This window comes from Heterodontus francisci, chromosome 26, assembly GCF_036365525.1.
Source record: "Heterodontus francisci isolate sHetFra1 chromosome 26, sHetFra1.hap1, whole genome shotgun sequence".
Lineage (NCBI taxonomy): Eukaryota > Metazoa > Chordata > Chondrichthyes > Heterodontiformes > Heterodontidae > Heterodontus > Heterodontus francisci.
The window spans coordinates 70,003,956-70,021,664 of record NC_090396.1 but is presented as its reverse complement, the minus strand read 5'-3'; the positions used below and the strand labels follow the sequence as shown (position 1 = coordinate 70,021,664).

General features: G+C 39.9%; 1 protein-coding gene across 4 annotated transcripts in view; it reads right to left on the bottom strand.

Moving 5' to 3' along the window:
• The window catches only part of tex2 (testis expressed 2), a 172,361-nt gene that overhangs the window by 8,628 nt on the left and 146,024 nt on the right, over positions 1-17,709 (bottom strand). For 3 of the 4 annotated variants that reach the window (XM_068058513.1, XM_068058514.1, XM_068058516.1), the window contains 2 exons: positions 15,225-15,357; positions 762-887 (listed from right to left, as the gene is read on the bottom strand). In XM_068058513.1, coding sequence (XP_067914614.1) covers positions 762-887; positions 15,225-15,357 — 259 coding nt within the window. The remainder of the gene's footprint in view (positions 1-761; positions 888-15,224; positions 15,358-17,709) is intronic. The other variant, XM_068058517.1, reaches the window with a different exon arrangement.

The following is a 17,709-nucleotide window of genomic DNA, read 5'->3' as shown; positions in this document are numbered from 1 at the left end:
TTGGCGAGGCAGGTTGTGGGTTTGTTGCTGAAATTTTTCACATGAAACTTTCTCATTCCTGCCAAGCTATGTGGGGGGCAGGGATAAGAGGAAAGAACATCAACTTGTGCTCCAGTAATGCACTATCCAGTAGCTACCTGAACAGCACTGTTTACAGAGTTACAGAGCAGGCTGCCAGCTTTCAATCTCAGTTGGGAGCAGTACATGGGGCAAGGAGAGGAGAGAGGAAAAGAAATAAACGTTATTAAGCAAACAAGTTGTGCTAAACTATTCTAAAAACTACCTAAAATCCCAGTGTGCCAAAAATATTTCACTTATATTTTATTGTTAAAAATGTCAATCATTCTTTCAGAGCAACTGAATTATAAAACAAGTAATATGGTGGGTAGAGTTCACTCCCCAAGAGATACACTAGTATAGAACACTTCGAATATCTGGTTAAATGTCACTGAAATTTTCAATTAATTTTAGTATTAAGTTTCAGTCTCAGTTGACCCATGATTGTAACCACTATTAAAAGGCATGCTGCACAGTCAGCCATGACTCCCTTCCTCCCTTGGTTTAGGATTGTGGTGCGAATGGAATAATCACATAATGGGCTTTATATTGTTTTCAAGTTAGAATCAATTAGTAACCTAAACAATTAAAATAAAGATAAGCTTATTCTATGTTAGTGATAAAAATTAATTTAGATCTATTGAATGCACATTTAAATTACTTTACAATGCACTGCTTCAAAATGTTGTAGGTAATATTCATACCCTTCTGTTGCTGCTGCTAGTGCCTTGTCTCCTCCCAGCACATCTTGCGCATCTTCTTCATCTGATGATCCAGCACTCGAGGACTCCTCGTCACTATCAGCAAGACAATAGGCTTTTGGTCTACTCCTATATCAGGAGCATTGGAGGAGAAATAAAAACAACTTTAAACAAATATTCCTATTCCATATTAAGTTTTTTTTTATATAAAGATTAGACCAATTAGGATCAAGCAGAGAAAGCTAAAAAAAATATTAAAAACTAGGTCAGCAATTTAAGATTTTTTGTCCCCCAAGGTTGAATTTTATTTAGATCCCAAAAAGCTTTCCAAAATATACCAACTGCTACAGCTGATGGAAGTTTACCTTACATTTTCTGAAGTTATCAAAATCTATCCTTTTGAAAAAAAGCAAATATGCAGTTCCTTGTCAAGAAATCACGACACTTTCTGAATCTGAAAGGAGTTCTTTTTAAAGATATTTTATCAAGATGTGCAGTTTCTTCTTTCCTTCATTAACTTTACTCCACTACCATAATTCTTCTTAAGGGAGTGACTCATATGGGGTAAGGTTTTATGAGCAGTAGCCATTCAGTACTTCACCAAAATAGCATTCTTTATTAAGAAACTTCAACAGTAAATGTCCAGAGGCATCACAGCCAAGCCTAATCCTACTCAGTGTCTACACATACTCTTCTAGCAGGAATCACTGGATAGCAGTATCAGGGCCCATTTCCCCCTCCTACTGTTAACTGGGATGCTGCTGCTCCTCTCCACCCTCCTCCCCACCAACACACACAAGCTGATCTCAGCTAACTCATCCTAGACACACAACTAAATCTGGGAATTTCCTGGTTTGAGTGGGTCAGTACACCACATGGTTAATCTACAAATAGCGCTCTTGGGGGAGAGAAATAAAACTTCTCAATTTCTTCATGAAGTTACTTGGTAACTACATGATAGATTCTTAATGTGCTCTCTGTGTCCCATGGAATTTTCATATTTCCATGGAATGGATGGATGGAAACAAATAGTCAATTATCTTAGCTGCAGTGCTTCATAACCATAAAAATATTAAACACAAGATTTTTAACATCTTAGGGCGGCACAGAGGCGCAGTGGTTGGCACCGCAGCCTCACAGCTCCAGCGACCCGGGTTCAATTCTGGGTACTGCCTGTGTGGAGTTTGCAAGTTCTCCCTGTGTCTGCGTGGGTTTTCTCCGGGTGCTCCGGTTTCCTCCCACAAGTCAAAAGACTTGCAGGTTGGTAGGTAAATTGGCCATTATAAATTGCCCCTAGTATAGGTAGGTGGTAGGGAAATATAAGGACAGGTGGGGATGTGGTAGGAATATGGGATTAGTGTAGGATTAGTATAAATGGGTGGTTGATGGTCGGCACAGACTCGGTGGGCCGAAGGGCCTGTTTCAGTGCTGTGTCTCTAAACTAAAACTAAACTAAATCTGTATTGAAGACTTGAATGAATTATAGAATAATGGATACCTTGGAGTAAATCCAAGACAGCAGCTTAATGAGATATTCAAATTAATTCATAAATCAACGGAGTAAAGTTTGAGTGTTTAAATGTCTACCCTAATATTACAGCCTTGTAATGGCTCCCAGGTATCCATGAGTTGAGAATCTACTGTGAAGTTCATAAGGGGGCGTAAAGTTCATTTTTGTAGTCCTTATTTGCTGACAGGGACTTATATTATTTGTGTGTAATATCATTATCATTAAAGACTGATATAATTACTAAGTTTATCAAGTGTTAATCAGCTGATTAGAACATAAGAACTAGGAGCAGGAGTAGGCAATTCAGCCCCTTGAGCCTAACCTGCCTTTCAATACGATCATGGCTGATCTCATTTCGGCCTCAACACTTTCCTGCCTGTTCTCCATAACCCTTCAACCCATTACTAATTAAAAATCTGTCTATCTCCTCCTTAAATTTACTCAATGTCCTGGCATCCACCGCACTCTGGGGTAGTGAATTCCACAGACTAACGACCCTTTGAGAGAAGTAATTTCTGCTCATCTCGGTTTTAAATCTGCTACCCATATCCTAAAACTATGACCTCACGTTCAAGATTGCCCCACCAGAGGAAATATCCTCTCTATTTCTACTTTGTCAATCCCCTTAATCATCTTATATACCTCAATTAGATCTCCTCTCATTCTTCTAAACTCTAGAGAGTAAAGGCCTAAACTGCTCAATCTCTCTTCATAAGACAAACCCCTCATCTCTGGAATCAATCTAGTGAACCTCCTCTGAACTGTCTCCTATTCAACTACATCCCTCCTCAAGTAAGGGGACCAAAACTGTATGCAATACTCCAGCTGCGGTCTCACTAATGCCTTGTACAGTTGCAGCAACACTTCCCTACTTTTATACTCTATTCCTTTAGCAATAAATGCCAAAATTCCATTTGCCTTCCTTATTACCTGCTGTACCTGCATACTAGTTTTCTGTGATTCATGCACGAGGACACCCAGATCCCTCTGCACCAAAGCACTCTGAAGTTTCTCTCCATTTAGATAATAATTTGCCTGTCTATTCTTCCATGCAAAATGGATAACCTGACACTTATTCATGTTAAATTCTATCTGCTAAATTTTGGCCCATTCACCTAACCTATCCATATCCAATTGTAAATTTCTTATTTCTTTATTGCAACCTACTATCCCACCTATTTTAGTGTCATATGCAAATCTGGCCAAAGTACCTTCTATCCCTGCATCCAAGTCATTAATGTAGATTGTAAATCCTTGGGGCCCAAAGACCGAACCCTGTGGTACCCCATTAGTTACATCTTGCCAACCAGAAAAAGACCCATTTATCCCGATTCTCTGTTTTCTATTGGTTGGCCAATCCTCTTTCCAAGCCAATAAATTGCCCCTAACCCCATGCGATCTTACCTTGTGTATTAACCTTTTGTGCAGCACCTTATCAAATGCCTTCTGGAAGTCCAGATATACTACATCTACAGGGTCCTCATTATCTACTTTGCTTGTTACATCTTCGAAGAACTCTAGCAAATTAGTCAAACACGATTTACCCTTCATAGAACCATGCTGACTCTGATGGATTGCGTTTTGACTTTCTAAATGTCTTGTTATTACTTCCTTAATAATGGATTCTAACAATTTCCCAATGACAGATGTTAAACTGGTCTATAGTTTCCTATTTTCTGCCTCCCTCCCTTTTTGAATAAGGGTGTTAAATTAGCATTTTTCCAATCCACTGGAACCTTTGCTGCACCCAGGGAATTTTGGAATATTATAACCAATGGATCTACTATCTCTGCTACCACTTCCTTTAAGACCCTAGGATGTAGGCCATCAGGCTCTGGGAACTTGTCTGCCTTCAATCCCAATAGTTTGCTCAGTACTTTTTTCCCTAGTGATGATGATTGTTCCAAGTTCCTCCCTTTCTATAACCTCTGCATTACCTGTTACTATTGGGATGATACTAGTGTCCTCCACTGTGAAAACTGAGGTGAAATACTGATTACTAGATAATATGGTCAGTGGTGAAAATTATTACATACTGTCACTTGTAAATTCCACACATAACTAATGTCGCTCCATTGAGATGTGGCATTTAAGCGTTGCAAGAAAGGTAGGACCCATCCATGCCCCACCCGTCATCTACAACAGATGACCTTAAATTGGTAGATGTGCCCCTAGGAGAAACTAGGCTACAAATGTCATTCAAGACTGGGTCATGAACTCGGATCTCCTAGTTGAAAGTCCAACACTCTTATTGCATTAACTAAAGTGTCTCAACATTTTAAATATATAGCTCCAACATTTGTCAAACCATTTCTGTGCCCAACACTTACTTATTTCAATTAAGTTTCAGAATCCATTTTTCTTATATTGGCAATAAGAGTTTATCTCTGGAAATGTAGTTAGTTGCACTGCGTAGCAGAAATGGGGCATTTTCATTGGAGAAAGAAAAAATCCAAGGTAAACTTAAGGAAAATTTCAGAGGATGCATCATAAAATATTTGATTGGAAAGACTCAATAATGACAGCTAACACATAATGGCACACAGAGTTAGTTTCTTTCCACAGACCTCTAAATCCAATGTATGGGAAAATACAGGATTTAGAAAGGGTTCAATAGGGAATTGAGTGGTACAGCGGGTAGAACACTATTCTTTTACCTCTGGGATCAGGCATCAAATTGAAACCAGACTGATGGAATAGAAGCCTCCTTTGTCTGCTGGCTGTAATGAAATGAGTTTGGTCAGTCTCAGCCCCTTTCTTAATGGGTGCAGGTCCACAGCACAAAACTGCCAACAATTCAGCACCAACTGGCAATCTCATGCAGACGAAGTATTAAGGAAAGCTGATGTGGAAAATGGCAATGTTGCACTTGTACAATATGGGATATTCCCTGAATTTAGCATGTATATAACATCTCGTTGTAACTTTGAAAGCTTGGAATTTCTATTCAGTGCATAAAACTGTAAAACTTGTTTATTTTAAGTTGATATAATATTTCTAATTATGAGCAGCACATTTTTAAAATATAAAGCAAATGTTAATTTTAAATTGTGTGGGGGAAGGTGAGAAAAGACAAGAGGGGAAACTAGGAGTAAATTGTTACCCATCCAGCTTTTGCAAATACACTTCTAACAAATTTCTTTCCAATAAAATCTGTAAATGTTTCAATCTGCAAACTTTAAGACTGCTATAGCGATTAGACACCCAATATTTAGAGCTTATGGCAATATATATTTTCATAAATGAATCACTAACTGACAAAAAAAATGAAATAAACATTTAGTAAATAGCAAAATTAACATGTTTATATCTGCAGTTTGACTGGATAGTTGCTAAGGACTGGTTTTATTACTGGTAGTAAAATGTTTTATATTTGTGCTTTCCTAAATTAACTTTTGACGACACTTCAGTTACATCTACAGTACTGGACTTTCAACTAGAATGCATTCCTTTTGAATTATCAGTCTCAATTAGAGTTTGAGCTTCTCTTGTATAAGACAGAGACGGGATAGATATTTTAAAAACTGCACCATTTGTGAATAGGATAGTTCCTCTCAACCCAACAAGTGATCTGTGGCTATTTTCCATCATTACAGGATGACTCTTCATATCCTTCATAATGAGGTAGCAATCTAATGTTTCAGCATTTTAAGTGGTACTGCACTGCCATTTTCCAAATTAGATTATAACAAAGATGGTGTATGAGAAAATGCCTATTTTGTAGGTTTGATACAAACTATGTGAACTTGGGTCACTGATACACTTAACAGTACAGACATCAGTTCAAAGAGATAAGACCCTTCGAAGATCTCAGGAGGCTGCGTTGCTACTGATCTATATAATGGCTTAGCTGCAATTTGTTTACTGTACTAAAACCAACAAAGTCCCTCAAGAAATTGTGTTAGTATACATGTTAGAAAAAACTGCATGCTCACCAAAATGCAAGAATGTAAAGGGGTATCGTCATGAGGGGGAAGAAGAACCAGACAGCAATTGCAAATGGCAATTATGTCACATGCAAATAACAACATAACACATCTCAATACAAGTTACATAATTGTGTATTTAGGAAATGAGAATGTCTTGTTAAATATTTTTCCATGACGATGCTCCTTTAGTAACACACCACATTATAGACAGATAATTCCCATGGACAAGCAGGATGAACTAACAATGGTTTTCCCCTTTGTACAGGAACAACACGATGTTTATTTTCTGAATGGAATGTTGACAGAACTACATTCCCACAGCTTACAAATGCTATATGGATTGTATATTACAATTACCACTCACCAGAATCACACAAATCCACAGATGATTCCGATCAAACACATTATAAATGGAGAAATGAAGGAAAAACGTATAAACAGAAGTTAGTGAAATCAGACCTTCTTTCAATTGAAAAATGCACACAATTGTGCAAAGGGCTGGTACTTTAGTTTCAAGCAGAAGTTTTAAATAAATTCATCTTGCATCATGTACACACAATAATATCGATACAAACATTCCTGCTCAATTACACTTGCAGTAGTAAATCTGAATAGTTTCAAATAGGAATATCAGTATACAATCCCCTCATGCCCATGCATGTGTGTGTTTATATATTATTCACTAATAAATGTGTTAAAAAAAATGAAGATTTGGTAGGTATTTACAGTTGAACAAATAATCAAATCACACAAGCTAGACATGGTGGAATACATGTAAAAATTATGGCAGGCTTAACATTTCACATTTGCAAGGCAGATTTTGGGAGATGAGATGGGATGGGAAGGGAATTGGTGTATCAGGTTAGGATATTGTCCCTCATAGCCCAGAATAACAAAATAAAAATCATTCTTTTGCTTCTTGGCTGTAAAGGTGCTGTATGAAATGAGTGGGCAGTGACAGTCATAGCCATCCTCCTCTGTCTGGCTAAACCTGTTCTCACATTGAACAAATTCTCCTTTAACTCAACTTACTTCCTCCAAATAAAAGGTATTTGTGGGATGTCTGGAACATTCCTTGTTCCAGACCCACTTGGGGCCCCCTCCCTCACCTCTTTTACCAGTACATTGATGACTGTTATCAGTGCCATTTCCTGCTCTTGCCTTGAACAGGAAAATATCAACTTTGCTTCCGATTTTCACCCATCTCTCACCTGCACATGGTCCATCTCGGACTCTTCCCTTCCTCGACCTCTGTCTCCATTTCTGGGGTTAGGCTATCAACCAGCTACCTCAACTACACTTCCACACACCCTGCTTCCTCTAAGGACACCATTCCAGTCTCCCAGTTTCGCTGCTTCTGTTGCATCTGTTCCGATGATGTGACCTTCCACACCAGGGCTTCAGATATGTCTTCCTTTTTCCTGAACTGAGGACTCCCACCAGGTTGACAGGGCCCTTGACCATGTCCATCCCATTTCCCGCACCTCTGCTCTCACCTCTTCCCCTCCCCCTCAGAACCATGATAGGGTTCCCCTTGTCCTCACCTTCCACCCCATCAGCCTCCGTATTCAATGGATCATCCTCTCTAATTTCCACCACCTCCAGTGTGCTGCCAACAAATAAATCTTCCCCTCCCCTCCCAGCATTCCGAAGGGACCGTACCCTCCGCGATACCCTGATTCACTCATCCCCAACACCCCTCTCCCTTCCCATGGCACCTTTTCATGCAAGTGCAAGCTTTGCAACACTTGCCCTTTTACCTTCTCTCTCCTCACCGTCCAAGGCCCATAACACTCCTTCCAACTGAAACAGGCCAGTCAGTTGGTAGTGAGCAAATTATTGGAATCAATTCTGAGAGACAGGATAAATTGTCACTTAGAAAGGCACAGATTAATCAAGGATAGTCAGCATGGATTTAAGGGAAGGTCGTATCTGACTAAGTTGACTGAATTTTTTGAAGAAGCAACGAGAAGGATTGATGAGGGTCTTGCAGTTGGTGTGGTCTACATGGATTTTAGCAAGGCTTTTGAAAGGATCCTACATGGCACACTGGCTAAAAAAGTAAAAGCCCATGGGATCCAGGGGAATGTAGCAAGCTGGATACAAAGTTGGTTCAGTGGCAGGAAACAAAGGGCAATTGCTGATGGTTGTTCTTGCGACTGGAAGGCTGTTTTCAGTGGGGTTTCGCGTGGTTGATAGCGAGGAGGATAGCTGTAGAGTGCAGTAAGATATCAATGGACTGGTCAGGTAGGCAAAAAAGTGGCAAAAAGAATTTAACCCAGAGAAGTGTGAAGTGATGCATCTGGGTAGGTCAAACAAGGCAAAGGAATACACAATAAATGGGAGGATACTGAGAGGTGTAGAGGAAATGAGGAACCTTGGAGTGTATGTCCACAGATCCCTGAAGGTAGCAGGACTGGTCGATAAGGTGGTTAAGGCGGCATATGGAATCCTTTATTAGCCGAGACACAGAATATAAGAGTAGGGAGGTTATGCTGGAACTATATAAAACATTAGATAGGCCGCAACTTGAGTACAGTGTGCAGTTCTGGTCACTTCATTACTGAAAGGATGTAGAGATTTACCAGGATGTTGCCAGGACTGGAAATTTGCAGCTCTGAGGAAAGATTGCATAGGCTGGGGTTATTCTTCTAGGAATAGAGGAGGCTGAGGGGCGATTTGATTAAAATGTACAAAAAATTGAGGGGCCTGGATAGAGTGGATGGGAAGGGCCTATTTACCTTAGCAGGGGAGTCAGTGACTAGGCGGCATAGATTTAAAGTTATTGGTAAAGGATTAGAGGGGAGATGAAGAAAACATTTTTCACCCAGAGAATGGTGGGGGTCTGGAACTCACTGCCTGAAAGGGTGACAGAAGCAGAAAACTTTGTCTCATTTAAAAGGTGCCTGGATGTGCACCTGAAGTGCCATAACCTGCAGGGCTACAGGCCAAATTTGGAAAGTGAGATTAGGCTGGGTGGCTCTTTTTCTTTAAACCGGCGCAGACATAATAGGCCAAATGGCCTCTTACTGTGTCGTAAACTTTCATGATTCTATGAAAGAGTGATTTACGTGTACTTCTTTCAATTTAGTATACCTTATTCACTGCTGACAATGTGGTCTGCTCTACATTGGGGAGACCAAATGCAGATTGGGTGACTACTTTGTGGAATGTCTCCATTCAGTCTGTAAACTTGAGCTTTTGGTTGCCTGTCATTTTAATTCTCCACCTTGCTTTCATGCTGACCACTATGTCCTCATCCTTCCGCAGTGTTCCAATGTAGCTCAATGCAAGCTCAAGGAACCTCATCTCATCTTTCGATTAGGCACTTTACAGCCTTCCAGATTCAACAGTGAGTTCAAAAATTTCAGACTGTAATCTCTGCCCCCATTTTGTTTCCTTTTTCTTTGCAGGTTTCAGGTTTACTCTTGTTTTTGCTTTCAGACAACAGCTGCTCATCGTTCTTCCATTCACACCTCCTCTAGACACATTTTGTTTCTTTACTTGACCCATTACCATTCCCTTTGGCCCTGCACCACCAACTCTTTTGAAATTTAATCTCTCCTGTCTTCCACCCTATCACAGACCTTCCCTTTTGTTCTTTTGCTACCTCGCCGCCACCTTTCACTTGCTTAAAACCTATTAAATTTATGAGTTTTCCCGGTTCTGATGAAAGGTCATTGACTTGAAACAGTTTCTCCACAGATGCTGCCTGACCTGAGTATTTCCAGCATTTTCAGTTTTTATATCTGACATTTTTGATGCAGTTTGACTGTTAACCAGCCTGAAATTTTTAAAGCAAGCTTTAGTGCAAAGTTAGTTGGCCACTCAAATGAACATTTTGATCCTACATTGTCCTATTTTTCATCCAAGCAGTGATAATTTTTTAAAAATGTATCACAACATTAACTCTCCAGGATGGTGTGGTGCCTCCCTGGTGCCAGGGTCAAGGATGTCATGGAGCGGCTGCAGGACATCCTTCTGGGGGAGGGTGAACAGCGAGAGGTCGTGATCCACATTGGTACCAATGACATAGGGAGAAAGAGGGATGAGGTCCTGAAAGCAGATTTTAGGGAGTTAGGAAGGAAATTAAAAAGCAGGACCTCCAAAGCAGTAATCTCAGGGTTGCTTCCAGTGCCACATGCTAGTGAGCACAGGAATAGGAGAACTGATAGATTGAGCTGGAGAATTGGTGTAGGAGGGAGGGCATCATATTTCTGAGGCATCGGGACAGGTTCTGGGTCAGGTGAGACCTGTACAAGATGGACGGGCTACACCTTAACAGGACCAGAACTAATATCCTCGCAGGGAGAGTTGCTAATGCTGTTGGGGAAGGTTTAAACTTGCTTGTCAGGGGGATGGGAACCTGAGGGGTAGCTCAAATTGGAAGGAAGTAAAGCTGGTAACAGGAGGTAGAAAAGTAGCAGGTGACATTAGAAGGCAGGCAAAACAAAGGCAAGCATCAACTAGGCTTAGAATGCAGAATGTCAAGACGACAAGGTTAAGGGCGCTCTACCTGAATGCACGCAGCAATCGCAACAAGGTAGATGTTTTAAAGGGGAGAGGTAAATGGGTATGATCTAATTGCCATAATGGAAACTTGGCTAGAGTGTGACCAAGACTCCGAACTGAATATTCAAGGGGATATTCGACATTTAGGAAGGACAGGCAAAAAGGAAAAGGAGGTGGTGTTGCGCTGATAAGGGATGGGATCAGTACATGAATAAGGGAGGATCTCAGATAGGAAGAACAAAATGTGGAATCTGTTTGGATGGAGCCAAGAAACAGCAAGGGGCAGCAAACATTGGTAGGAGTTGTTTATAGGCCAAACAGTAATGGTAGTGTGGGGCATAGTACTAATCAGGAGATTAGAAAGCATGTGGCATGGGTAATACAGTAATCATGGGTGAATTCAATCTACATATAGACCGGGTAAATGAATGGGCACTAATGCTGTGGAGGATGAGTTTCTGGAGTGTGTTTGGGATGGTTTTCTCGAGCAGTATGTTGAGGAACGGACGAGAGAACAGGCTATTTTAGATCTAGTATTATGTAATGAGAAAGGGCTAATTAATAATCTTGTTGTAAAAGAACCTTCAGGGATGAGTGACCATAATATATTTTAATTTTACATTATGTTTGAAAATGAGATAGTTCAATCTGAAACCAGGGTGTTAAATTTGAACAAAGGAAATTATGAAGGTATGAGGGGCAAATTGGCTGAGGTGGACTGGGAAAATACATTAAAAAGTATGACAGTACATAGGCAATGGATAGTCTTTAAAGAAATATTACATAATTTACAGAAACTTCAAGACACAAAAACCCCAAAAGTAAAGGCAGTCAACCGTGGATAACAAAGGAAGTTAAGGATTGTATAAGATTAAAAGAAAAGGCCTATAAAGTTGCCAGAAATAGCAGTAAACCAAGGATTGGGAGGATTTTAGAACACAGCAAAGGAGGACCAAGAAACTGATAAAGAAAGGGAGAATAGAATATGAATGTAAGCGAGCAAAAAATATAAAAACGGACTGTAAAAGCTTCTACAGGTACGTAAAAAGGAAACATTTAGCCAAGACACATGTGGGTCCATTACAGGCAGAGTCAGGAGAATTTATAATGGGGAATAGAGGAATGGCAGAAAAGCTAAATGATTACTTTGCTCCTGTCTTCACTGAGGAAGATACAAGAAATCTCCCAGAATTAGAGATCCAAGGGATTAGGGGGAAATGAGGAATTGAAGAAAATTAGTTTTAGTAAGAAGGTTGTATTGGATAAATTAATGGGGCTGAAGGTTGGTAAATCCCTGGAACCTGATATTCTACATCCAAGAATGTTGAAAGAAGTAGCGATGGAGATAGTGGATGCATTGATGATCATCTTCTAAAACTCTATAGATTCTGGAGTGGTTCCTGCAGATTGGAAGGTTGCAAATGTCACCCCACTATTTAAGAAGGGAGGGAGAGAGAAAACAGGGAATTACAGACCTGTTAGCCTTATATCAGTTGTTGGGAAAATGCTGGAATCTATTCTAAAGGATGTGATAAATGGACACTTGGATAATAATGATCTGATTGGGCATAGTCAACATGGATTTATGAATGGGAAATCATGTTTGATAAACCTGTTGGAGTTTTTTGAGGATGTTACTAACAGAATTGATAAAGGGAAGTTGGTGGACGTAGTACACTTGGATTTTCAGAAGGCTTTTGATAAAGTCCCCCACAGGACATTGGTTAGCAAAATTAAAGCACATGGAATAGGAGGTAATATACCGGCGTGGATTAAGGATTGGTTAACAGGCAGAAAGCAGACAGTAGAAAGAAACGGGTCATTCTCGCGTTGGCAGGCTGTGACTAGGAGGGGGCGCGGGGGGGTACTGCAAGGATCAATGCTCGGGCCCCAGCTGTTCACAATATATATCAATGATTTGGATATGGGGACCAAATGTAGTATTTCCAAGTTCACGGATGACACAAAACTAGGTCGGAATGTGTGTTGTGAGGAAGATGCAAAGCATCTTCAAGGGATTTGGACAGACTTAGTGAGTGGACAAGAATGTGGCAGATGGAGTATAATGTGGAAAAATGTGGGATTATCCATTTTGGTAGGAGAAACAGATGTGCAGAGTATTTCTTAAATGGTAAGAGATTAGAAAGTGTAGATGTACAAAGGGACCTGGGTGTCCTTGTCAATAAGTCTCTGAAAGCTAACATGCAGGTGCAGCAAACAATTAGGAAGGCTAATGGTATGTTAGCCTTTATCGCAAGAGGATTTGAGTACAGGAGTAGTGAAGTCTTGCTTCAATTGTATAGAACCTTGGTTTGAATGCACTTGGAGTAGTGTGTGCAGTTTTGGTCCCCTTACCTTAGGAAGGATATTATTGCCATAGAGGGAGTGCAACGAAGATTCACCAGACTTGTTCCCGGGATGGCAGGACTGTCCAATGAAGAGAGATTGGGAAAACTGGGCCTGTATTCTCCAGAGTTTCGGAGAATGAGGTGATCTCATTGAAACCTACAAAATACTGAAAGGGATAGACAGGGTAGATGCAGCAAAGATGTTTCCCCTGGTTGGGGAGTCTAGAACCAGGGGACACAATTTCAAAATAAGGGGGATGCCACTTAGGACAGTGATGAGGAGAAATTTCTTTACTCGGGGGTTGTGAATCTTTGGAATTCTCTACCCCAGAGGGCTGTGGAAGCTCAGTCATTGAGTATGTTTAAAGCAGAGATTAACAGATTTCTAAATACAAATGACATAAGGGAATATGGGGATAGTAGGAAAAAGGCATTGAAGTGGAGGATCAGCCATGATCACATTGAAGGGCAGGGTAGGTTCGATGGGCTAAATGGCCTACTCCTGCTCCCATGATCCTAACCAATGGTGGGAACCTGTAAAAGCAGGACAATTCACTTCTTTGTGAGCTGTGATTCTTAATGGATACTTGTGCTTTCGTCATTATCAGAATAAAATGCAAAGTTGCCACTGCATTTGAGTTACTCAAGTTGATATGGTGAGATGAAGCAAGGTGGAAGGCAGCTCATGTGGAGAGTAAATACTGGCATAAACCTGTTGGGCCGAATGGCCTGTTTCTGTTGTAGATACTATGCAAGAAGTTTAAGTTCATTTGCTTAAATCCTGCAGCAAGGATACTGGAGTCGTAGAATGGATGATGAACATTCAATAGAAGGAGTGGGCCATTACTGTTACAAAGAAAGGAAAATTGTTTTTTTTAAAAACTGGAACAGAGAATGTTATTTGACAAATTTTTCCCATATTATGAAATGTTTTTAAAGGGTAAATAGTGAAACACTGCTTCCACTTCTTGTAGAGATAGAGAGATATAGATACAAATATATTTCATAAAGGGTTCGAAGAACATGGAATGCTGTACAAGGCAAGCATCAAGACAGAGATTATGGGGGTTATTTTAACCTAACCCATGTTGAGGGAATGAGACAGGATTGGGTTCTATGCCTGTTTAATACACCACCTGATTCTATGCTCCATTGAACTCGATGGAATGTGAAATCAGGCAGGGTGTAAAACAGGCATTTGACTTGCGCCCGACACGTTCCCTCTGAATGGCTTAGATTAAAATTACCCACTATGGGCAGATTTTTGTCTTCATCTGGACGAAGTGCAGAGGGGAAAATCAAACAGGGAGGATCGCACGGCATTAACAGAGTCCACCCCATTTTCTTTCTCTTTAAATTAAATTAATGGAAGGAAAATCAGGCAGGCTCCTTTACACAGGCAATCCTCTCTGCCCAATTTTCCTTTATGTGCTCTGCGTGATGATATTTTATGTCCCAACAGCAAAGGCATAAAACACCCCATAAACATCATTTAAAAAGGAATTGAATAAGTATTTGAAAAGAGAAAGTATAAAAAATTATGAGGAAAACATGGAAATGGAAAGAGAGTAGTTGGCTCTGGGTTGAAGAGCTCGCACCTACATAAACAAAACTAGCCAAATGTTTGTTATAATATCTATGATTCGTTGATTAGGGCTGTTTTTTATTTGCCAACATTGATTGTAAATCTAATTCCAAGTATTATGTTGCAAAAATGAAGTACAGTCCTCCAGATACAACTTCACAACTTTACAAACATACATTACACGCTCCAGGCCAACTATTTAATCAAGAAAAATCATGGGGGAAGGGAGTTGCTACTTCAAGCTACTTTTCAGCAAATGGGAAAATTCATGGTCACCACCCTAATGAGTTCCTTCCATCAGAAGAAGCAGACGGCGTAAGAAAAAGGAAAGGATAATATAGTTTTTCCTGATATTCTGCTAGCTGCATAGAGCACTTGAATATATAATCAAGAAAAGCAATTCTATTCAGCAATGGGACTGCGCAGACTATTACTGCCAAATATCCATTAAAATCCATTCCCAGTCTGCTTTTATGATGGCATGCGGTATGAGAAATGGCTTCACGTTGTACCTGGTGCATAAAGGACTCTTTCCTTCCAGTGTAGTGCCAGAAAATCGTGTTTTAATTTAAGGAATCTTACCCTTCTTTGCCAACATCGCCTACTTTGTATCCTTCTCCCAAAGGCTCCTTTCCCAGTTTAGTCAGATTCATTTTGGTTTCCAAAGTCATTAGAAATGATCCATTGTAAGAAATCTCCAGATCAATCCACAGTCCTAAAAAAAATAAATTATCTGGTTGAGTAACTATCCCAAGAATTGCAGACCTAAAATGGTACCCAAACCTGATCTTTTCAGCAGCCCACAATGTGTAATTATTTTAAAATAAAAATGAACAGAAGACAGACCATTAATTACAAGTATTTACAACATGACGAATAACCCACATTATCTTTTCATATGAGTTTTGACATCAGAAATGTGCAGTGTATAGACCAGAACTGCATTAGAATCTGTTTCACCATGGCTGGCAACAGGAATGGTAACAGGAATGTGCACCCTGTTTCAATCATGTAACAATGAAGCCAGTTATTATGCAGCCAATTTAAATTTACATTTCCACAAACTATTCCTGATCAACTAAGAAGTAAAAAGACATTACCAGTTAATGTTATTCCCACACTTCAGTAACTGTCATACAAAAATACTTTTTGGGCTTCAGAGTCAACAGAGCGGCAGCAGACAACATTATCAATGATGACAGCAATTCCACAACTATTTCTAAAAAGTAGATTACAGGATTAAGAATAACATTTTGTATTTATAGTACCTGCAATGATTAAAAAAAAGTCTCAAGATTCTTTACAAATAAAAAGATTGAGAAACAAACACCAAATCATGCTGTAAGAAAAGCCTGGTCAAAAAGATGGGTTTAGAGAGAGCTTTCAAAAGGAGAAAAAAGGCAAAGGCTTTGAGAGAGAGACTTCCAGAGTAGAGCAAGGGTTGCTGTAGGCAGGGTCCTCTAACTAGCCTTTCACAGATCCCCTCTTGCTTTTCTAATGGGGCACAGAAGTTCAGAGGACCAAAGGGTGCAGAATAGATCACGTGGCTGCATTTTGGACAAGAGGTTTACGGAGGGCAGAAGATGGGAGGCCAGGAAGGATGGCATTGGAATAAATCAAGTCTAGATGTGACAAAAGCTTGAATAACAGTTGCAGCAGTGGAAGGTCTAAGTTGTTTGAAAACAGGCAATATTGTGCAGGTGAAAATATGAGATAAGGCTGCCCCCCCTCAAGAGAACTACCCAATAATCTGTGTAATAAGTGCATGCTGGGTAAGAACAGAGTTGGGGGTCAATTCAAACAGTTCTTAAACGAATAGCTTATCATTCGCAGTCTATGTTCTCATGCAAAGATCAATTGGAATACTGAAGAGCCATTAGGTGTCAGCCGTGGCTCATTTGGTAGCACTCTCGTCTCTGAGTCAGGATTGTGGGTTCCACTCCAGGACTGGAGCACAAAATCTATGCTGACACTCCAGCGCAGTACTGATGAAAGGTCACAGACCCGAAATGTTGACTCTGTTTCTCTCTTCACGGGCGCAGCCAGACCTGCTCAGTATTTCCAGCATTTTCTCTTATTATAAGTTATATTTTGTTCATCAATAAAAGATAATAAAGCTATCAGAAATAATGCAAAAATGGTAAACCTATAGAATTCATACACCATGGATAGCCTATATGACAAAAATATTTCTAATTGGAATTATAACCCTTAAGAATAGCCTCCATACAGATACACAGAACAATATGATGCCACTTCTATTACTCTGACCCGTTCAGAAATGCTATTTTTAGGCTTCTCTCATTCATATGGTTACAAGAGCTGGAGATGTTTCTTTTGCTCTTGTAGCATCTATCATTTCATAGCCTGGTTTTGTGATACAGCCACAATAATGAAATAAACTGCATCAGCATCTTTTAATAGGGGGATTAACAATTCCAATGACACAGAACTTTGGAATATGCTGCCATACACAGTTCTTGGTGACAAATAATTCACTGTCTACACACATGAAAGAGCTCTGAGCTACCTGCTCAGGAAACTAATGGTAATAAACTGTAATTTCTCAGATGGGTGATGTAACAAATTAGTTTCTGCCAGAGATGCTACATCACAAACTGTAGGAGAAGCTTGGCACTTCAATTTGGTGCAGACTGATAGGATGAAAGTCGGGTCTAAATGTCCAAAGTAAAATGAGCTTGGGCAGCTTTTCACCAAGTTGGTAGTCCGCAACATACAACTATCTATAAATCCTGCATAAATTAGCAAACACATTCAAATGGCTCTCGTCAGAAATGCAAAACTCACACTGATGTAGTAGAGGGTGTGTTGCTCAGTTTAAGGCTAAAATACTTGGTTGGGGCAGACTAGAGCTTTACATTATATGTAACGCAGGTGGTGTCAAAATGGAAAAACTGATTAGCTGAGATGAGGTTATGGCATTTATCCCAGCAATAATTCACCTTCATGAGTGCAATAATGTTACTCTTTTTTGAAAAAATAGCAGTACAATCCCCACAATTTACAAAGTCCACATTTAAAATGGGTAGTTTTACATATATTGAAC